This window comes from Kogia breviceps, chromosome 9 (assembly GCF_026419965.1).
Source record: "Kogia breviceps isolate mKogBre1 chromosome 9, mKogBre1 haplotype 1, whole genome shotgun sequence".
In the NCBI taxonomy this organism is placed as follows: Eukaryota; Metazoa; Chordata; class Mammalia; order Artiodactyla; family Physeteridae; genus Kogia; species Kogia breviceps.
This window is the reverse complement of record NC_081318.1, coordinates 15,599,031-15,622,592: the sequence shown is the minus strand read 5'-3', so window position 1 is coordinate 15,622,592 and position 23,562 is coordinate 15,599,031. Positions and strand designations below refer to the sequence as shown.

General features: G+C 45.4%; 1 protein-coding gene across 1 annotated transcript in view; it reads right to left on the bottom strand.

The window, feature by feature from the left end:
- CREB3L2 (cAMP responsive element binding protein 3 like 2) overlaps window positions 1-23,562 on the bottom strand; it is a 126,664-nt gene that overhangs the window by 19,235 nt on the left and 83,867 nt on the right. Inside the window, exons 3-8 of the mRNA XM_059074904.2 lie at window positions 15,638-15,813; window positions 13,907-13,994; window positions 9,231-9,415; window positions 6,296-6,442; window positions 5,283-5,341; window positions 3,668-3,736 (exon numbers count right to left, since the gene is read on the bottom strand). Coding sequence (XP_058930887.1) covers window positions 3,668-3,736; window positions 5,283-5,341; window positions 6,296-6,442; window positions 9,231-9,415; window positions 13,907-13,994; window positions 15,638-15,813 — 724 coding nt within the window. The remainder of the gene's footprint in view (window positions 1-3,667; window positions 3,737-5,282; window positions 5,342-6,295; window positions 6,443-9,230; window positions 9,416-13,906; window positions 13,995-15,637; window positions 15,814-23,562) is intronic.

Below are 23,562 nucleotides of genomic sequence, written 5' to 3'. Positions count from 1 at the left end.
GGATTAGCGGATTGCCTTAGCAGAGAAGTGTGAAGGTGCCTTCCCACTGCTTCGGCTGCCCTTAGGCTCCTGGGGTAAGGCTGCAGAAGTCTCCTCTCCTGTCTCCATCCTCCTCCAGCTTCCTGAGCTCAGATAAAAGGGGCTTCTTTGCCTAGAAGCCAAGAGCATGCTAAATGGCTGCTGTTGAGGCAAGTACTAACCGAAGAGTCGGGATTGATTTGGAATCTGAGCTCTCATTCTCATCTGGATAGATGGAAAGTCCCTCGTGGGGGGAGCACAGAAGTGGTACAATGCAAAGAGGTATAATTTGTCTTTACTTTGGTCCACGTACCCACTCGCCTTTCCTGCCACATCCTGCCAAATGAGACAACGGCACACAAAGTCTCCCACCGCATTTCTGATGACCCAGGGTCCTGTCCACTTCTCATAGCCATTTCCACCTCTGCCCAGCTACCTCCAAAGGATGTTAATACAAGAAGCACGAACAGGACACAAACACAGGTGTGTGTTCACTGGGCCATAGCCTGTACTTAGTTCAAATGTTGGGTCACTCACACGGCGTGACGAATAAAGGGTCCTTACCACGGACCCAAAACACCAACTCCTCGTGACTGGTTTAGGGCAGGAGATTTGCCACAGTTCATGTTACAGTCACTCTGGCTACTGCAGTGTCCTCTGGCGAGCGGAGGCCCTTGTGAGGAACAGAAGAAGAAGGGAGAAGAGGAAGCCAGGGGCAAGGAAGGCCCTTCCTTGTGTGAACAAGAGCGGCTCTGCATTTGTTCCCTGACTTCTCAAGCCAAAGCACATTAAAAGCTGCTGGACTGAGAGATTTTGACTCTAGGAACTCCCTCATCAGGCTACCTGTGGGAAGATTGCAGGTTAATCAAGTAGCAACCACTTCCAACATAAAAGGTTGTCTACGAGGAGAGGTAAGTTTGGAAGATGGAAGAGAGCACACGTGGGCCTCTGGGGGAACCACAGTGGAGGCCCTGACAGTCCAGGGACCAGCAGAGCACCACTAGCATAAGACAGACGGTGCAGGGCTTCCCTGGTGGCGCAGCGGTTGAGAGTCCGCCTGCCGATGCAGGGGACGCGGGTTCGTGCCCCGGTCCGGGAAGATCCCACGTGCCGCGGAGAGGCTGGGCCCGTGAGCCATGGCCGCTGAGCCTGCGCGTCCGGAGCCTGCGCTCCGCAACGGGAGAGACCGCGACAGTGAGAGGCCCGCGTACCGCAAAGAAAAAAAAAAAAAAAAACCAAAAAGATAGACGGCGTTCTCAGCCGAGGTTCCAGCAAGCCGAATGGCTGGGAAAAACTTCCACAGTCGGTGAAGAAAACAGAAGGAAAACCACCACTGGCTCTCAGGAAAGAACGCCAGATATGCTGACCCCAAGCTCAGATATGCATATGCTCCCATAACTCATATTGCATAATAACCAATATCATAATAAAAAGGCTGTGGCCATTATTGTAAAACATAAAAAACAATTGCAAAACACGGACTGCTGTTACATAGAATCAGATGTGCTTTATGTCAGTGTTCCTCAGAGGACAGCTCTTTATCAAAATCTGAAAGAAATAGGATTCTGTAGAAATATATTTACTGATATGAAAATATATACCCAGTGATTTTTGTTAAATGGAAAAGGCTCTTACCAGAGGAGGATGTACAATATAAATACATATATATAAAATATCTCTCTAGGTAAAAAGATTGTAATTTTTTTTCCCTTTTTTAACTGTATTTTCTAATTTTTTACACAATGGGCATATATTACATGTGTGGGTTTTTTTCTTTTTAAGTTTAGGAAAGTATGATAGAGCAGGGTCAGCCTGGAGAGGGGAGGAGAGACCCTTTTTCCCAGGAAAGGTGGCAGCGACCCCGGCTCATCACAAGCACCCACTGCTCTTTGTGCCTCTGCTGCCCCCGTGTGGCTGTGGATAGACCTGACACCCAGAACCCCTAGACTAGACCCAACCTGGACCAAACTCCACGGTTACCGTGGATGGACTCCTCTTCCCCTTTTAACCAATTCATGACCTGGATTTGTCCCATTCATGAACACAGGACCTCTGCAACAGCAAGTGCTAGGACAGGGGGGTGGAAACACTATCAGCTCAGGATGCTAACACGATGGATACAGACGCTGGTGGGGCTCAGGACCCTGAGAACCACTCTGGCAGGAGTAAAGGTGGAGAGAAGAAGAGAGGAAGCCTCGGGAGACTAATGGCCAAAGGCAATGATGACACCGGAGACCTGCAGTCATACTGGAAACCAGCTCCTTTGCCTCAGGGGATCAAGGTGATACCACAAGGAGCTGGTGACATTTACTTACTTCTGTTGTTTGTCTACAGAGCACTAGACGTGATTGCCCTTGACTTGCTATATGAGCAGACATTCCCAGAAATGCAGAGGGGAACCCAGCGGGGTCACGATGTCCACTTTTCCTACTGATGGTATTTTTACCTTATGACTAGAGTAGCCTGCTGTTTGAACAACAGACCATGAAGATCTGGGAAATGGGAGGCAAATTTCAAGTTATTATGAAATGACATGCAAATAGATTCACCCTGATCCCTTAACATTTGCAAAACTGTTACTAGGCATTAGTGCTAAGCCTTAAAATGATGGATTAAAATTTTTCTTACTTAAAAGTCAATTTTTTTCTCTGCTTGGACTGTCAGATCTATAACAATTAAGGGCAACAGGATCCCTTGACTAATGAACACTTTAATTTTCAAAACATAGGCAGGCTCCGTGAGCGTGCGCGCGTACACACACACACACACACACACACACACACGATGAAACTCCCCAACCGCCATTTCTCAGCCCTATACCTTAACCCCTTTCTCTTGCGTATGACCCCGGGTAAAGCTCAGTACGCTTCTCCTACATCGAGGCTCCAGGACCAGATTGCCTGCCTTCAAATGCAGCCTTCTAGCATTTACTGTGTGACCTTGGGCAAATCACCTAACCTTTCTGAGTCTCAGAACCTCCTTTATATAATGGGGATAGTAATAGGACCAGCTCATACGGTCATTAGAAGGTTAAATGAATTAATATCTATAAAGTGCTGAAAACAGTACCTGGCACAGGAGGTGCTAGAGGAACTATCCTACAGTTATTTTTCAAAATGGGCTTAAAATGTAATTAATTAATTAACTTTTAAAAGCAGTAATTAAAAAAAAACAAACTTGGTTTTCTCTCCATTTTTTTTTTTTTACTAGAAAACAACATTTATTACTCAAATTGGGTGACAAAAAAGTGGTCAGGCCCTCTTTGTCCACCTCTAAAGTCTGAAGGCATTTTCAGGAGAATCGGACTCATTGACCTTATTCTTTTCCAAGCCTCTTCCTTAACCCCCTCATCATAGCCCTTATCAGAATCAGCCTCTTCATCAATCCCACGTATTTTAGGAAAAGTAAAGGACATGCGTGTGTGTGTGTGTGTGTGTGTGTGTGTTGTGTTTGTATGCACGCACACACACACACACACACACACACGAGGAACAGGTGAGAGAAGTGCTACGGTCCTGAGCATCCTGACACAACTATCCTTTCAATGTCATCTCCTCCCCTTTCCTCCCAGCTCTGGCCCTGGATCTCCCCCTCTTTCTCCACCTTCCATCAGGCAGTTGTGTCGGTTCCTCACTCCAGGGACCCTCACCTGTTGGTGTTCTCCAAAACCTCCACCTTCTTCCGAAGCTCCGAGTTCTCCGTTGAACAAGACTCCACCCTACAGAGGAGAGAGAGAGAGACAAAAAACTTAGTTTTTTTTTATCAGGGGAGCAAACACTAAGCCAGGAGCTAGGATGGAGACAGGTGGGGTTCAGAGAAAAAAGACAGGGAAGCAGCTACTCTAGGGAGGTGAGGGAGAGAACTTGGCCAACCTGAGTTGGAGAAAAGGGTGAGGAGACAAAAGAAAAAAGAGAGAGAGAGATGGGTAACCAGTGCCTCAGTAATGGAAAATGAATAGGGATGGTACAGAACATAAACTTCTTTTAGGGTGTCCCAACCTTGATTTCTCTCAACTCTTCCCTATGGTTCTCAATGTCCATCACAAGTCTCCCTCTGTGCTACAGGGTCTGGATGCTGCTGGCTGTACCCTTGGCCTGAAGGACTGACAGGAAGCCAAGGGGCGTGGGGCAGGGCGAGAATGAAGGACAAGAACCAGGGACCTCAAGACAAGGAATCCAGGTGCCGGAGCAGGCATGCCCCAAAGAGGCAATAAAGAGATTTTCACCAAAACATCTTGACCCTGGATGGGCTTCCCTGGTGGCGCAGTGGTTGAGAGTCCGCCTGCCGATGCAGGGGACGCGGGTTCGTGCCCCGGTCCGGGAAGATCCCACAAGCCGCGGAGCGGCTGGGCCCGTGAGCCGTGGCCGCGGAGCCTGCGCGTCCGGAGCCTGTGCTCCGCAGCGGGAGAGGTCGCAACAGTGAGAGGCCCGTGTACCGCAAAAAAAAAAAAAAAAAAAAATCTTGACCCTGGATACCTACAGACAGTAACAAACAGAATGGGACTGCTTAATGCTATACTACCAACACCTAAATCAGGAGGAAGAAACACTGACTTTCAGTAGGAACTTCAAGAACCAGCCAGGATCCACCAACCGCTCCTCTCACCAGACACACATAAAGATTCATTTCTAGGTCCCAGGACTCATTCCTATCTTAAAATGGTATTAGTTTGTCAGATGGGAACTATTTTCTAGGGCTAATACAAAATTGTATCTAATTTACGTTTTCCTAACAGCCCTCCTGATATTCCAGGCTGTTCAGAAGAGCAAAAGCTGCCTTCAAGTGTTTTTGTGAAAAGTCACTCACCTATAACACAAATTATAGTGGACAGGAAAAAAAGAACGCCAGCCCGCCTTACTTGCTTCATCCCCTGTTGCTTTCTCTAGCGCGGGGGGGAGTGCGGCCCACAGGAATTGATTAATTAGCACCTCTCCTCTGAGGAGTCCAGGAATATGCATGAAGGTTAGTATTTGTACTCATTTGGAAGGAAGCCTTCAAGGACTTAAGGACCCTTGGTTGGAAACTGTGGGGTACGAATGCCTGCTAAGATTGAATGTACTTTTTATCACCTGCCAGATTTATAAGCTTTCCCCTCTAATAACCACTAGGTGGCAGGCCAAACACAGCTGATAAACCAATGGCCTTTGCTAGGGTCCAGACCGAGAAATTGAATCCCCTTCTCATAGAAAGCAGGGGCCCCCCCGCACTTACATTTCTCTACATGAATTGCTCAATACACACAAGCAGTTTGGCAGGAGGCTTACTTTTTCTCCAAGCTGTCCATGTATTCCTTCTTCTTCCTCCTACTTTCCTGGGCAGAAATCTGCAATGGAAGGGGAGAAAAAAGGATTCTGTTCCAGCCACCTCAGTAAACCAGTATGACAAGAGGCCAGGAGCAAAGAAATCACAAAAGCCCTGCTCACTTTGGGGGCCACTTCCCATTTGTTTAACCTACTGGCTCATCTACTAATCACCTCTTCTGTCCTCCCCGGTTTCAACGAGCTGACGTTCTCATCTACTTTCCAACACACTAGGCCTCCAGTGAGAAAGACAGTGGTCCGGGAGTCCGACCGGAACATGTGGGTCACGAACCATCTGTATGGTCTTAGATAAGCGATTTCAATTGTGTGGACCTAGTTAGCTCAACTATAACACATAATATAAGCCAGTTGGGGTTAGTCGTGTAAAAATTCCCTGGCGGTTCTGCACATGGACGAAGAATTTTCACTCTAAGCTCTTTCCCTTCCTCTCTCTTTGTCTCCTCCCTCCTGCTCTCCCCACGCCCTAGCCACGCCCCGGGGCCTCTGCACCCCTGATCCCCACTGTAGGGGGGTCTAGGACTAGGAGACTGCTGGACCCAGGTACAGAACAGTGGTCTGCAGAATTTTTTATCAAAAACCTCTATCAAGAAAAACAATTAAGCAAGCACCCATAATACATTTCTATTTATTCATTTATAAATTATATACATGCCTACTAGAGGGAAATACTGTGTATCTCATAAAACGAATTTTAAAGGCTGAGATTTTTTTCAAAATGTAAATGGGAGTTCTAATATTTTCTCCCCACCCCTGTATGGGTCATCTTAGGCACCACAGACCGTGCACGCCAGATCTGGAGGCCTGCTGACCAGAAGATGTATGGGGAGGTCTGGGGGAAGACAGGGGCAAGCCTCGGTTCCCCACCACGGGACGGGCCAGTGTTGGCCACCGGGAAGGGAGGGTGGGTGTGCTGGCTGGGTTCTGCTCACAGAAGTACCTGGATTTGAAGGGCTCACCTTATTCTTGATTTTCCTCCGGATTTTCTTCAGGGCCTTCTCCTCTGACTTTGTCAGGGGCAACTTGGTGGGGATGGGGTAGCCCTCAGCAATTAGGGTCCTCTTCTCCTCCTCAGTCAGGACCAGGGGGCCTGATCCCTGCAGCTTCTGTGCAGACCAAGGAGCAGAAAAGGGTCAAAGAGGAAAAGCCAGGCACACCGGAGAAACACCTCCTGAGGGGTGAGGAGGGTCTGTTATGATGTCTTGCCAACGGCTAAGAGAAAAGGAGGCCCATCTCTTTTGGTGAGAAACAGGCACTTTGAAGTGGAAGCAAAAATGCAGAAGACACTCGTGTGAGTGTTACAACCCAAGGATTATAATATAAGGGAAGGGGTAAAGAAACCTCCACCCATTATTTCCCAGAAAGTACCCTGCTGGCTAAAACGTCCAAATTACAGGATAGAATTCATTTCCCACGTCCCTAGAGATTTCCTGTCCTCGGAGTGATGAAGGATTCACTTGGAACTCTGTCCGTGGAAAGTTTTGTCGTTCTCCTAAAGATGCCATTTTGCAAAATGCTCTCTATACACTAGGAGTTGCTTCCTGACCTCTACTTCCAGCTAAGGGGCCAGAGCTCCTAGGGACACACCTGCAGGCACGTTCCATGCAAGTCACTGGTCAGCACAGTCCCAGACTGTCCATCATCGGTGGAGATGAGAACTGTAGCTCATCTCATTTCACCCATAGTAGGACAACGTGTTTACAATTAGTCAAATAAATGGAGTTCCTACTGCATATTAGCTCCACGTTAGATGCACGGAAGAATCAAAACGAACCCCGTCTCTTAAGTAGCTAGTGATCGAGACCGAGACTGAATTGAAACACGTGAAAGAATGAGAGCACTTAAATGCTAGACTGTAATATTCACTCAAGGTACATTAAAAAATATGAAGAAGGAGAACGCTTATGTGAGTCTGTGTGATAAGGGAAGGCTTAGGGTAGCAGATAAGGCGGCTTGAATTGGGCTTCCTGAAAGAAAGGGGGTGATTTACACAGAGGAGGGCATTACAACAAAGGCAGGATTGTAAAAAGTAACTGAAGAAGCCACTCTGCGTAGAGGGGGTGAGGAGTTCTGGAAGCAGCAGCAGGTTGGGCACGGATGAGGGTGTTTGTACCCAGCAGAGGTATGAGGGTTTGATGCCAACAGATAATAGGGAAACAACACAGATGCTGAGCCAGGGTACGATATGGGAAGGGTTTCCTCCACGACCACGTGGAATGGATTAATTGTGGTAGGACGCACAAATCCATAGGATGGACAGTATTTCAGTAATCAAAGGAGTGAAGGGTTAGAGGAGAGAAGGCAAAGGTGGAGTGGAAAGAGTTAATTCCCTGGCCCTCGGTAATAGTGATATATAAGAACGTGGCCACAGATCTAGAACTTTCTGAGTTTCTGACACAGACTGAACTCAAATTTTCAAAATTATCTTGATTAATATATGATTCTTCTAAGAATTTTTAAATAACTCATTTCATTCAAGTTTGCTCTATGTGATATTATAAATTCAATAAGGCTGGCTAATTTTTAAATCCTCATAGAAATCAATCGACTATTCAGGACAATGAGAAGTTAATTATCTAACCCTAATTTTTTTAAATTTATTTAGTTAATTTTATTTTTGGCTGTGTTGGGTCTTCTTTGCTGCATGCGGGCTTTCTCTAGTTGCGGTGAGCAGGGGCTACTCTTCATTGCGGTGTGCGGGCTTCTCATTGTGGTGGCTTGTCTTGTTGCAGAGCACAGGCTCTACGCATGTGGGCTTCAGTAGTTTTGGCACACAGGCTCAGTAGTTGTGGCTCATGGGCTTAGTTGCTCTGCGGCATGAGGGATCTTCCTGGACCAGGGCTAGAACCTGTGACCCCTGCATTGGCAGGCGGATTCTTTTTTTTTTTTGTTTGTTTGTTTGTTTGTTTGTTTGTTTTGCGGTATGCGGGCCTCTCACTGTTGTGGCCTCTCCCGTTGCGGAGCACAGGCTCCGGACGCGCAGGCCTAGCGGCCATGGCTCACGGGCTTAGTTGCTCCGCGGCATGTGGGATCTTCCCGGACCAGGGCACGAACCCGTGTCTCCTGCATCGGCAGGCGGATTCTCAACCACTGCGCCACCAGGGAAGCCCTGGCAGGCGGATTCTTAACCACTGCGCCACCAAGGAAGCCCTCCCCCTAATTTTTATTTGGAAAAATGATATATGTGAGGGATGAATGTTGACTCATGATTTCTATCCTGAGTCACTGGGTTAAGAGTTGCACCACAGACAAAAAGGGTTAAATTATATTTTTTAGCTTTCGACATCAACGCATTTACTCTCAGAGTGATTTTTCAGTTCATCAAAGATTGCTTATTTAAAAAATAAATTATTTCCTATCATAGGTCATAAAGACCGCCTAAACTGACGATAAATATTTGTGATACAATTTTGAGAAGAATAACAACACATTTTTATTCCTCATGTTTGTAGCTATAAAAAAGAAACATGTGAATAAAAACTGGAAGTGCGCACAGGAAAGGAAGAGAACGTGTTAGCATGATGAGGTCACAGGCAGTTCTTAGAAAATGTTCTTTAAGACTGTCATCCCCGGGCTTCCCTGGTGGCGCAGTGGTTGAGAATCCGCCTGCCGATGCAGGGCACACGGGTTCGTGCCCCGGTCCGGGAGGATCCCACATGCCACGGAGCGGCTGGGCCCGTGAGCCATGGCCGTTGAGCCTGTGCGTCCGGAGCCTGTGCTCCGCAACGGGAGAGGCCCGTGTACCGCAAAAAAAAAAAAAAAAAAAGACTGTCATCCCCCTGCTTCAGCAGTTAGACCGCAAACTTTCTACAGGCGCCGAATGGTACCCATGCTGGGTGAGGGTCCGAGTGACAGAACGGGGGATGGGGGTGCAGGGACGCAGGGGACACTCACGTGCGGTGCGGTGAGGAGCGGGGAGCTGGCAAGTGCTGAGGGGGCCCGCGCTGGGGTCCTGGCGGGGCTGTGAGTCTGCGTCAGGCCAAAGGGGTGCAGGCGCGGGCTGGGGCTCAGGCTGCCCTCTGAGTCGCTGTTGTGGCTGCTGGGAGGGGTGGGCGGTAAGTGCAGGTGGTCGACGGAGGCTGAGGGGAAAAGAACGGATTGCATTCATCAGGGAGCAACAGAGCAGGACTTGGGGCAGTTCAACACTCAACATCCCTACAGCAGAACTCAGGACAGCCGAACAAAACAATGAGGAATCTGTGTCTGTGGACATGGAAAGGCCTCCGAGATGTATTACTATTAAGGTTAAATTTTAAGAGTGTTTCTTTCAAAACATTTGAAAGGTTGAATTATTGGGTTCCAAGTTCGCAGTCCTTGATACGGCCTCGTGGCAGGTGCTCTTGGCTTGATTTTCAGGCTTTATTTTGGATACATTTTTGGATTGGGTTTTTCAGTCTTACTTTGCTCCATGGGGGTTTCAGTAGATGTGACATTACTGCCTGCTGGTCTCAGCCTATAGAGGAGGGGAATAAATCAAGGTGCAAAACAGTGTATAAAGTGGCCCTCCTTTTGTATGAAAAAGGAGAGAAAGAGAATACAGACCCCCATTTGCTTGTATCTTCGTAAAGAAACTCTGGAAGGTATATAAGAAACTAATAAAATTATGACATAATGGGGGCAGGGGAAATTACAGTAAGTAGGGACGGTGCTGGCATAACCTTCCCTCTATTCATTTCATAGTTTCCATAGTTTGACTTGTAAACCATGTTAATGTATTAGGATCTTTTTTTTTTTTTTTTTTTTTAATAGCAAAAGCAGGGAGTCCATGAGTGTTTGAGAAAAGCTCATTTGTTTCTGGAGGAATGTGCATGGTAGGGCCCACAGGCCAGATGCCAGGCATTCTTGATTCAGATAATACCCAATCCATCTGTGGATAGACAGGTAGGCATTGGAAGACAAACTGGGGGAGGGGTGTCTCCCACAAAGTCCTCCAGCATCTAAGCACCCTTCACCTCTCCTCAGGGAGACACCCACACACTCTGCCGGGGCCTTTGAGCCTTAGCCGGTGCCAATCTTGCATCTCCAGGGCAGGGCGGATGGGTTCCCGAGGGAGCAATCCACTCTGGGGTTCAACCTGACAAACGAGCTTTGGGGTCTCACTCTTTTTCTGACCTGCAAACCTTCACGTTGTGCTGAAATACCTTGACAGCCAGCTGCTGTTACTGAGCCAAGGAACATGACCTTGGGTAAACCTTTCACTCCACACCCCTCCTGGAGCCCCCAGGACAACAGAGGCCCGAGTGCAGCGGCTCTGAACTGGGCAAGGAGCCTGGAGGCCTCATACACACCTGGCCCTTCCTCGGCCAGAGAACAGCTCGGGGCCATGGAAAGGCCCCGGTCTCCTGCCTGATGTACTGTGAATGGGAAGAGACTTTCTGACACACAGCTACTCACCTAAGAGAGAGGATCCCCCCCATAGCTGCCTTTGGAGGTGACAAGCTGCAACCAGACGGCTCTCTAGCCCACTGAGACACCTGAATATCCTAGGTAACCACAGGTGATGTGTCTCTCTCTGCCACGCCCCGCGCCCACTCCCATTCACACAACACTTCCGTTCTCGCTCCCTCTTTCTCTAACCCATCTCTTTTCTCTTTCTAACATACTGCTTTTCACTAGATGCTTCTCCGCCCAAGAGCTCCCTGGTTTTTTAGTGTCCATGGGCACTCTTGAAGCTAAAGAATATTCTAAAACAATCCTATGCATCTCCACGGCCAACTCTTCTGCCACCACTTCCAGGCAGCTAAGGAGGGTAGGTATGCACCTTAAACTTATGTGCTCACCTAGGAAGGAGTCCCAAGCGTGTTAACCAAGTTTTTCCCAATGCCATGACCACCTATGGCACTCTGTGGTGTCAGGTGAATTAAGCAAGGAAGGTGGCTCCAGTGCTCTGGCGGCCCTACGTAGGCAAACCAAAATCTAAGCCTCTAAGTGCTTCGAGGTTACCAGACTGAAACCTAGGACAACTGGTCACAAACAGCCAACTTGGCTTTAAGTTATATCCAATCAATAATTTCCTTACTTTGGACTTCCCTGGTGGTGCAGTGGTTAAGAATCCGCCTGTCAATGCAGGGGACATGGGTTCGAGCCCTGGTCTGGGAAGATCCCACATGCCGCGGAGCAACTAAGCCTGTGCGCCACAATGACTGAGCCTGCGCTCTAGAGCCTGCGAGCCACAACTACTGAGCCTGCGTGCCACAGCTACTGAAGCCTGTGCGCCTAGAACACATGCTCTGTAACAAGAGAAGCCACCACAGTGAGAAGCCTGCACAGCAACGAAGAGTAGCCCCCGCTCGCCGTAACTAGAGAAAAGCTTGCGCACAGCAACAGACCCAACGCAGCCAAAAATAAAATAAAAAATTTAATTTAAAAAAATAATTTCCTTACTTTGCTTCCACCTTTTCTTTATAAAAGTCTCCCCCCAGCTCCTGTTGGTGGAAACTTGTAACTGGTTTGGCGCTGCAGAATGTAATTAATTTTTGCTCATATAAGCTCTTAAAATTTTTAATTTTTTAGAGTTTATCTTTTAACATTGTTTATCTTTTAACCATGGTAAACAAACAAACAAGCAAACCAAAACCAAACCCAGGAGCGGCCAAACCTAACAGGGGCTCCTGCTGTCTGCCGTGCTGCGGTTAGTCTGGAGAACTAACCAAGAATACCAGAGCTCACTTGTCCCTTTCACTAGGCACAACCCTAATTATTCTAATACCTTTCTCCTTTCCAAGCAGAAGGTGCTCCACAAAAAATGAAAATGGCATGGCAAGAAAAGTGAAGCAAACTCGAATCTCCTCTTACTTACTTATTAAGAGCTACTGCCCTGGCCACAGGTGCCTCGGTATCAGATTTCTAAATATCACTTGAAATGTTGTTCTTGGATTACTTACTGACAGGGCCGGGGACAACTGGCTACTTTGCCTAGAAGCCCTGTTGCATTCAAGGATATTGAATTTCCTCCTCTCTGTATACCTAGGATAATGAGGAAGGACGACCATTTACTTTACCCTTTAAATGTTTCTCCTCCAGTGATCCCAGATTCCGAAGCCACTAGGGGATTCACTGGTACAGTTGTGACATTTTCTGAAGCCTATTGCAACATAGATTTAAAAAGCAAGGTGTATGTGACACCAGTTGTAACTGGTGTCACAAAAGTGAAAGGAATTACTCTGGAGCAGTATATAAAGCTGAAAGGCACTAAAACGTATATCACTCAATGAAAAGAAATACTGTCTCAATACGGATTTTAGTCAGTATTTCTAATTTTAAAAACAGAATCCTTTCTTTACTGATGATAAAGCGTAAATGCCAACCTTGATTAAGTTGTCATGGATCAAATCCTGAGTACGTTTCTGGTGGACTGAAGGTAGACTTTGTTTCCGTGAGCACTGCTCCTATGTAACATCTGCACATTACATCTACACCGTAGCACGGATACCCTTCCCATGACAAGTGCATATACTAATTTCCTATTTGTCGACCACACCGATGAGCTACCCTTCTAACCTTGTGCCAAAAGTATAAATAAAAAGGGAGGGGATGGCATGTCTGAAGGCACAGGATTAAGAGCAGGATCTGTGCAAAGTAACTCAATTAAAAAGGCTGAGAGGGACTTCCCTGGTGGCACAGTGGTTAAGAATCCACTGGGATTCCCAAGCCTGGGTCTGGGAAGATCCCACATGCCGCAGAGCAACTAAGCCTGTGCGCCACAACTACTGAGCCCAAGTGCCACAACTACTGAAGCCCACACGCCTAGAGCCCATGCTCCCCAGCAAGAGAAGCCACCGCAATGAGAAGCCCGCGCACCGAAACGAAGAGTAGCCCCAGCTCACCGCAACTCCTGAAGCCCGCGCGCAGCAACGAAGACCCAATGCAGCCAAAAAAATAAATAAATCAAAGAAGAAAGAAAAGATTAAAAAAATGCCAAGAGAGCTTCCTAGACTCCGTGAGACCTAGGGGTCTGCATTCAGGATTCCTGACTATGGGCTTCATACAGGACAAGAAAAAGACTGACACAGAGAAAGAAGAAAGTGAAAGTGTGATAACCCCAAATGAGACACTACTTAATTCTAAATGGATGGCAAGGAGCCCAATGGGATGCAGGAACAAAGGAGGCTCCTTGCAACAACTGTCATCTGAAATCAACATTTAAAAACATTGAACTGGTCAGACAGATAGACCCTGAATCCACAAAGGGTTTAAACTAGAATTGTTGTAAGCAGGCCAGGTGCCTTTGTGGATATGTGCCTATTTGCCCCTAATGATCACTTCAGGACAGGGAGCCGGGTTTTATCCACAGGATGGCTTGAGGGCAGAGGTTCCCTTGTCCCCTTGTCAGCACCCAAGTCACAGCAGTCTATGAACATGCCGAAAAGTCACCCTGCCTAGGAGTACAAGTTAAAGATTTAGCTGGCAAAACTTAGCTTTCAAAGTTTGTATTTACAATCAAGAACAGAGCTATTTCCTAAAGCAAGTTATGCCTTTGGTACAGTCAAGCCCAGCACCGTCTCGCACATTCCCCATCTCTTTAGACGGTGCACCCACATCTGTTAACCCAAAGGAGAGAGTGGACAGACCTTCTTTAGGAGAGAAGTTTAGGAACTGATCCACTTCATGAGGCTCCAGCTTAATCTTAGGAATAACTGTCTGGCACGAGGAATCAACCTAAAGGAAGAATTTCAAACACAGTTTTTAAAAACCAATAACAAACCAGAGGAGACACCCCGGGGAGTTATTTGTCATCTGTGTCTTCCTCTCAGGGCAGCCCTGCTTCTCTGGGGCTGGCGAGGCCTGGCTGAGCGCAGGCTGCTGCTTGGACAGGGAGGTGTTTTAGTCCTTAACCTTTCCCTCATTGCCAAACCTGGCAGGACAGGTGACGGGACCCTCAGAATTCTAAAATTAAGAACCCAGGGCTCGGGAGTTCCCTGGTGGTCCAGTGGTTAGGACTCAGCACTTTCACTGCCGTGGCCTGGGTTCAATCCTTGGTTGGGGAACTGAGATCCCACAAGCCTCATGGCGCAGCCACAAAAAAAAAAAAAAAAAAAAAAAAATCCAGGGCTCACTTATCGGTGCTTTCTTTCTATTGTTTTTATGGACTATAAAGGCCTTTTATCACAAAATAGTCTGGTACGTTTTTAAGGGTCATGGCCTCCAGCAATGTGTCCTGCGGTAGGAACTGTGTGAACCCGGCTGCATCCATTCTCTCCAGGTTCCTGACAACTGACAGCACCTAACCATGAAACACTGAGCACGGGAAGGATGAAAGGTATCTGGCCCATGCATGGGGAGCAAGGCCATGACCCTACCCTTTCTTAGTGACATGCTTGAAAATGAACTGAACTCAAATCTCCTGGAGCAAGGAGACTAATACAGACTCCAGAAGCCAAGTCTGATTAACAGACTCAGGGAGCTACTGAGCAGGGAATTCCAAAGGGCAGTGCAGAGGTGCTCTGTCCAGAATCCCTCACGTTCCACACGGATGGAAGGTAGAGAGTACAGGCGTGAGTACGCAGCAAAGCCTTAGTGGCCCCACCACTGCTGTGTTACCTTTTCCTGAACAGGTGGACCACTATACCTCGCTCAGAGGAGATCTGACTTAAAGACCGTCAGTGGGGTCATTGTTTGTAACCTGTGACTTTGAACTTAAGGAAAGTTAGGACTGGATTCCAATGCCTGGAAGAAGATGTACAAGTATGACTCTGGTCCATCACCAGACACTGAAATACCCAAAGAGAAGGTGGAGTAAAACGAAATCCTACTTGCTGTAGGTGTGGAACTGAGCAAGGAAGAAATTCCCGATTTCTTAGGTTTTCCACGGGGAATACATTAGGAATTGGTAGGTGGGAGATCCCTGAGTTAAGTCAGGGCAACTGAGCGCTACACTAGAGAAGTAAAGTACTATACAGGATCTAGCATTCCCTATTGCCACGGCACAGAAAGCCATGGATCGCATCATAATCACAACCACTCCCTTTCCACTGGCTTAAAAATCCGTTCCAGGGAGAATTTTTTTCCCCCATGGATATCTACGTATTTTTTAAATTTTGTAATAGCAATCATAGAAAAAATGAAATGAGACTTGCTACCAATTTTTCTGGAAATGCCTTTAAAGGAAGTGATATAAGCAATGCTGGCACCAAATCGACATATCCTAGATATAGACATAAATACATTTTTCCATACATATATAGTTATATATCTTTAAACATACACAACCACTAGCTCCAAAAAGATTAAATGCCTTATTGGAGAATGAGGACCCGTATCTTTTGATCCAGTCCGTTTATAGGGAGAAAATATGAGTATACCCCAGCGTTCATTTCCAGAGGGGGTTCCTCCTTTTCCAAAGGGGTGGAGATGGCAGTGATGGTCAGGGTGACAGAAGGAACTAGTCCTGAGGGCGGCTCGTCTGTGATTGGCTCTGTCTTGATGGTTGTTGATGGAAAGTCTGTAGACAGGTACCATTTCTCACTCTCCACTTCATCTGTGGGAAAAAGATAAGCACACCTGTGAATCTGTTCAGGGCACCAGGTATAAGTGAAACAAATGGCACTCACCTTTCTCCTCGAAGAAAAGCTCCAACAAAGAATTACTGTGAGCGGAATAAAAGGAAATAAAATGAGGATGTGAGAGAGGAGATAAATGGATGAAGAAATGAATGGCAAAGTGAGACTCTATACTTGCGTTCACTTGAGTGTAAGGCTGCCTAAAGCAACTGGGGAAGGATACATATAAAAGAAAGAAACTAGGCTCTCTGGGCAGAGCAGGAAGGAGACTAGGTGGATTGGGAACAGGATGGGAGAGAGAATTGCAATGTGTAGGGTTTTATACTTTTTGGTTTTCAAAGCAATTAACATATTATCTAGAAAGAAGGAAAGAAAGAGAAGAAAGAAATGCATTTAAAAATACGAAAGAAAGATATACATTTAAAAATAAGAAGGAAAGAAGCGAATGGTTGACAACCAGCGTCTCAGGAGACAGGACTGGAGACAGGTCTCTGTCCTTCTCTCCAGTGGATGGTTATTTGTTTTCTTCTTTTTCTTCTCACTCCCCATCATTGGTCCTAGTCTGCTTCTCTACGACACCGCTTATGCCTTACACCTGACCTAGAGTTCCAGAATTTAGCGCTCTAGGAAACTTCAGAGTTTGTAACAGACATCTGCCCCTTGCTGAAATGGATGACATGCTCATCCAGAGGAAAGGGCGGCATCTTGCCAAGTCTGGTCTTGGCTTGCCTCTGGCTTTCATGACAATCACAGGCCTGGGAATCACAACAAAGCAACAGCGCCGAACAGACAGAAGCACCTCCATCACTCAGTGACATTCTCCTGGAAGCCTGCATGGTACCCTGCCTTTCTTACCAAGTTACATTAGAGCAGGTACCTCGGCATAGCCCTGGGAAAGGAGGGAGGAGGGCAGGAAAGGGAACAACAGCAAGAAGGCTGCAAACATGGTGCAGAACAAGAGAAAACAAGTCAGAGATTCCCAAAGTCAGCACTCCTCACCTGTTACCAGTTTTACTAAAACGAGACTAAAATAAAGCAAAGATATGCTCCCTTGCTTTATGAAAACGTTTAAACACACACACACACACACACACACACACACACACACACAAACACACACCAGGTGCTTCGTGAACTGTTACTGTCCAGGGGAGCAAAGCCATTCACATTATGAATTATTTTACACTCAAGAATTGGGCTCAACTTTTCTTGTGAGAAGGTACATGAACATCATTCAGAACGGTCAAGAGGGCAGTGGAAGAGTGGCCACGGAAGCTAAAAACTAAAGTTTGCAATGATTAAGGTTGTATTTCATAAGCAACTTCCTCCAAACACAGGGAAAGGTTAGATTCACATGCACCATGGAAAATAATTTTCCCCCAAATCCAATTTATAATTGACTCAATTCATTATTCCAGCCCCAATTTATTTCCTGAGGTAAAATAAAGATGGGCAAGACTTAGGTTGGTTGAAGGTGTTTTGCTTTTAGAGCTGGTTCTATGGAGCTGCTGAGTGCTATAGGGTTGACGGAGGATTTCCATCCTTCCCGGGGTGTGCGCCACATCCTGGCCGAGCGGGAGGGGCAGGTAACAAAGGTCCTTTTGAAAGCAGCCAGAGGATGGAGACCACACTGTACTTGATGCAGAACCCTGCTGGGCTTGGGGAAGCAACCGGATGAGGAACCAAACGAAGTACCTAACGCCACTCCCAGAATGAGCTTAGGCATGAGACATCTCTGCCACCTGTAAAGAAAACACGCTTAGGACAGATGTAGGGAGGGGCTGGAGAGACAGAGAGAGCACAGATCACATTTTCTCCACCCAGCAATGATGTGTTCATACCTCTGCCTTGTCAACACTTACAGCCTGTCCACACTGAGCAATATGTACCCCTAGCAGAGACTGGAAGAGAGATAGTGAGATGAAATATAGTCTCAGTATATATTAAAATTAACAGTAAAGGAGGCATCCCTGAGGAAAAGGTCACACACAATTACCAGGAAATGGTGAGCTAAGGCCAGACCCCATGGTTGTGTGGTTACAATTACTGTGATGAATCATAATTCATAAGGCACAAAAGGCAAAAATAAATACAAAAAGCAAATACAAAATTACAAGCAGAATAGAGACAGGTAATGAAATTAGTTCTTCCAATCTGGCTAAGCCATTCTCAAAGCACACACATTCATAAAATAGGTCAAGATAGCTTATATTCTTAATGCTCAGTGTCCTACAGCCCTATTTTAAAATTTTTTATATAATCTTTGCTGTATCAGAGATGGAGACTGAAGGACAAATAATGATACGTGAACTATGAAACAAAACTTCCCCTGAACTCTTCCAAGAGAAAAGCACAAATATGTTCACTGCAGCATTATTTATAATCACAAAACACTGAAAGTAACCAAAAGGGTAAAAAGGAAGGGCAAAGTGAATGAATTAGGGTACATCCATACAATGGAAATATTATGCAGCCAGTAATGTTACGTGTTTAAACCCTTTTTAATAACAAGGCAAAGAGTTACTATAGAATATTGAGGAAAAAACCTGAATATAAATTTATGTACTATTAATGAAGAAAGTGATAGGAAAAAAAGACTGAAAGGAAATATGTCAAAATAGTAAAAATATCTCTGGAGAATAATTCAGAACATGAGTGACTTTTTTTTTTTCTCTCTAGTTTCATACTATTTCTAAATTTCCTATACTGGGAATATATTGTCCCTGGATGATCACACATGGACATGGCCTGCTTCGCCTTCTCTGCTTTATATTTTATGATGGTAATTATTAGATAGAAGCCTTAGTGGGTCAAGTGGCCCATTTAGAGTCCCTTGACTTAATAAGAGTCAATGAGTAACTTAATATATGTTAAATTGCATAACTGGCTCCAGTTCTTCATTTGTCCCTCTATCCCTGTCCTTTGCCATGTAATTTTGCACTGCCTTCCCACTGGGGACTAATCCCTACCCTGGGATTGGCCACATGACTGGCTTTGGCCAAAAGGATGTTAGCTTTGTAACGCAAGTAAAGTCTTGAAATGCACTTGTACAACTGAACCTACACACTTGTACCTTTGCCATCACACTTGTGAGAAAGATGTGCCAGGACAATCTACTGATCCCAGAAGGAGGACAGACACATAAATCCGAGTTGCTCCCAGATGAGCCTGGCCAAGATCAGCTAACTCTCAGCCTTAGACATGTGAGTGAATCCAGCTGAAATCAGCAAAATCACCCAGCTGCCCCTGACCCTCCACGCCTAAATCAGCCAACCTCCAGCCAAGGCACAGACATGTGAACTCTAATAACAAATGATTGTTGTCAAAGCTAATGAGTTTAGCAGTGATATGTTATGCAGGAATACAGATGGCTGATACAATACAGCTGCACGTATATACAAGAAATTAAATCCATTACATCAGAACCTATGGTAACAAATAGTTACACCTTGTTCCCATAATTCCTCTAAACCACCAACTGTGAACCATATCAATAAATATTTGTAGATTGACTGATTTGATCTACCAATTATATAATAAAATAAATGATTTCAGTTGAAGAAAGTTAGCCAGTAAGAAGTTAGGTGAGAACATTCCAGTGGCGGTTGAAATTAGAGAAAAAAGCTTTCATTCTGAACTACTAGGTATTGGCTTGTACTCTGTCCCTCAGTGAAAATAAAGATCCAATTAGAGAAAACAAAATGACAAATGTAACCTGTGAGGTAGGGGTTTAACAAAGGATAAAGGGAAAGGGAATCAGCAGAATATGTATTACAATTTTTCGACGTGACCTTATTTTTGTAGTTCTATTTCAATGGCAAAAGATCAGCAGAGCACCACGGCTTAGAACTTAGATGGTTGAGTTATTGATAAAACTACAAAACCAAGATTCAGTATATACTCTATATACTGTCCAATTTCTAATTCTTGAAGATTAGATAGTGAGTGAAAAATTTTTTTTGTTGGTGGTGGGTTTTTTTGTTTTTTGCGGTACGCGGGCCTCTCACTGTTGTGGCCTCTCCCGTTGCGGAGCGCAGGCTCCGGACGCGCAGGCCCAGCGGCCATGGCTCACGGGCCCATGTGGGATCTTCCCAGACCGGGGCACGAACCTCTGTTCCCTGCATCGGCAGGCGGACTCACAACCACTGCGCCACCAGGGCAGCCCGAAAATTTTTTTTTTGTAAATTGTCTATATGCCTTTTAAGTTTCATTTCAGAAGGAAAACATCACCTAATAAGGTCAGTAGTGCACTGTGGGGAGTAAGAAGCACAACCACCGTATCATCTGATTTTATTTAAACAGTTTCCTGGGCTTCCCTGGTGGCGCAGTCGTTAAGAGTCCACCTGCCAATGCAGGGAACACGGGTTGGAGCCCTCGTCCGGGAGGATCCCACATGCCGCGGAGCAACTAGGCCCACGCGCCACAGCTACTGAGCCTGCGCTCTAGAGCCTGCGAGCCACAACTACTGAAGCCCGCGCACATAGAGCTCATGCTCTGCAGCAGGAGAGGCCACTGCAATGAGAAGCCCGCGCACCGCAACAAAGAGTAGCCCCGGCTCGCCGCAACGAGAGAAAGCCTGTGCGCAGCAACGAATACCCAACGTAGCCAAAAGTAAATAAATAAAATAACTTTATAAAAAAATTAAAAATGAAATAAAATAAAGAGCTCCCTATCAAAGGTCAAACTCGACTGGCAAATTTCCTCGGCATCACCACTTAGCTGTCAGCAAGGAAATAAAAACAAGCCACTGTCTCGTGGCAATGAGTCCTTCATATCCAAGGATGAAATGGAGCAGCTATGAGCAACGGGGCTAGATGCTGAGATTACCAAGATAGCAGCTAAAAACCCCACAAACCAAAACCAACATAGAGGCAACACCAAAATGCAGGTCCTCAATCATTTCCAGATGTGCTGCGTAAATAATGGCACTGAATAGATACTGATTCCTGAGAAGGGGAAAAAAGAGATTAAACTCTAAATTGGGAGTAGGTAGTATCTTTATAAATATGTCTTATATATGTGTGTGTGTGTTATATATATATATATATACACACATATACATATGTATATATGGTGTGTCTGTGTACTTTTAAAAAGAGAATTCACATACGACAAATACCACTTATATATACATATATGTACCCATTAGCTATTTATATAATATGTCTAAAGTAAAAAGGAAATTTTTGTAAATTAAAGAAGTATGCCTCATCTAAATCCTTCAGCATTTGATAACTGTGTTTGCCCTTTGAAAAACGTCAAAGGAGCTGGAAAATCTTGGTCGATTTTTGATGTAAACATCTCTTAAAGGAAAATGCTAAGGCTGGGTTCTGGAGGCTGGGAGAGGGGCAGGAATGCAGTTGAATATGTCAGAATCATCTTAAGCTGTAGCCCACTGCATGTTCAGACAGAAGGTAGGCGCCTGCCCTCCCAGGGTCCCCTCCCTGAGCGCCTGGACCCTGAAATCACCTCCAGTGGTGAGTGGCATGAAGAAATGTTGAAAATAGTAAAAATAGCAAACACTGAACTGTGAGTGTTTACTATGGGTTAAGCATTGTTCCAAGTGCTTTAGATACATATTAATTAATTTAATCCTAAGAGTGAACCTGGAAGGCATGTACTATGACTACCCTCATTTTATAGACAAGGACACTAAGAGATTAACTCCCTCACCCTACGTTACCCAGCTGGTATACGGCCAACCTGGGTTCCACACGCAGGCAAACCAGACCCACAGCCCTGCTCCTGGGCCCTCCAGCATACTGCTTTGCAAGAGATCAGTGATGAAACAGATCTCTAGCCCAAAGTGAGTATTTTTCAATTAATGTTATTTTGAGTCCATAATTAGCCACTACAAAAGGTACAATATTGGTTCTTTCTATACTTCTCACCTTCATTTATATGGACTCCTAATCCAATGTTCCTGAGGTGAAGAATTCCCGTTTAACACCAGGAAATAATAGCTAAAATGTTCTGAGAGCTCACTGTGTGCCAGGCACCATTCTAAATGTCTTCACATATTTACACAGGTTTCTGTGATTGATGCAATTTCTCTCGGACACCTCCCTCACTCCATGCTTTCTGTGCTTGTGCTTACAGAACCTCTTTTCCTTACTCTGGTGCTCATATTGTGGCCAGTTGATAAACTATGTATTTAATGATGTGGTAATTTACATAGGGCAATAATAACAAGAGCTAATATGTATTTCGTGTTTACTAATTGCCAGGCACTGTTATAAATGCTTAATACATACTAACTCATTTACTCCCCCCAACAACAGCACAAGGTTAAGTACTATTACTATTATTCCCATTTTAAAGATCAGGAAAGAAACACAAGAGTTGAGCCACTTGCCCAAGATCACACCATTAGTAAGTGGCAGAGCCCAGATTCCAATTCAGGCAAATTGATTCCAGAGATGAATCGCTATACTCCATCCATGTTCTGCATTTGGCATCTCAGGTCTTCCCATAGGATACTGTTTAAAGTATTCATTGAATAAATATCTGTGGAGCAAATGACTGATTTCAAAAGATTTACTTAGCATATACACGCAAAAAACCCTTGTGTGTACATTTCTTTTCCTTCATGAAAATTAATGACTCTGACTCATGAACAGAGTACGTTTAATGCTAGATAGCTGTACATATTGCTTTCTTATACCATTCTAGCGTTGCAATGGCCAGGCAAATGAAGAAGTCATTATTTCACCTCTAAAAGGGGGAAAAGCGTCATTATTTTCTTAACCCGTTAGAAAAAGAAAATAAAAGGTAATCTCAAAAGGATGATGAATAGCAAAAAACGCATACACCACTAGCCCAGGCTTCAGACTTGGAAAGGAAGGCTGTTCCTCTGTTTGTCCACCCCAAGCACATCAGGTTCTTTCTGTAGTGCATCCATGTCAGGGGACCCAGCTACTCTCTGTAGGTAGATGACAGACACATCTGCCTTTTTTTAACCCTAGCATCTACCCCTCTAAGACAGCTCAGACCCATGCTCTTGTCAGCTCAGACCCACAGCTCTAATCAAATGTGATGAAGATACAGCTATTTATCATCTCTCTGTGACTTTCTTCCCCAGGTCCCACGGCCTTGGAATATTTCAACATCAAGAGGTCTTCCCACTGCAAACAGGAAAACCTAAGTCACCCATGACTCATCTCTACCCTTTATTCAGCATACCCGATGGTATGCTAATCCTGCTCTGGGTTTCACGTAATCCTTTCAAAATCCATTTTTTCTTTGCCATGGATGGTACACGCCTTTGCATTTCTCCCTGCATTGCTATATCCAGGCACAACTTCCCTGCTCAGGCGTCATCAGCCACGAGACATCATTTTCTTCTTCTAGTCTCCAGAAAAAACACCATCACACTTTCCTAAGGCCTTGTTTCCCATCAAATGCTGAGTCTCCGCCTTCCATCAGGCTACCTCATACCAGCAGCAACTGTTCATGTTTAGCTCACAGACTATTGCTTTCATTCCCACCTATGAAAACAGCTCCTTAAACTTAGGATATCCACAGTAAGCCAATGTACCCAGCCATCACGTGCCCTACTTACTCTAGAAGTCGAACCAGGCTAACCTGAAGGAAGATGATTATTATTTATGTGCTGGTCCCACCCTCTCTAGACCTGGCAGAGCCACAGTTACAGTCCTTTATTCCACCCAAAATAAAGTTACCTTGACTTGTACATGGTGCCAATAGATCACTTCTGTATTAGCATA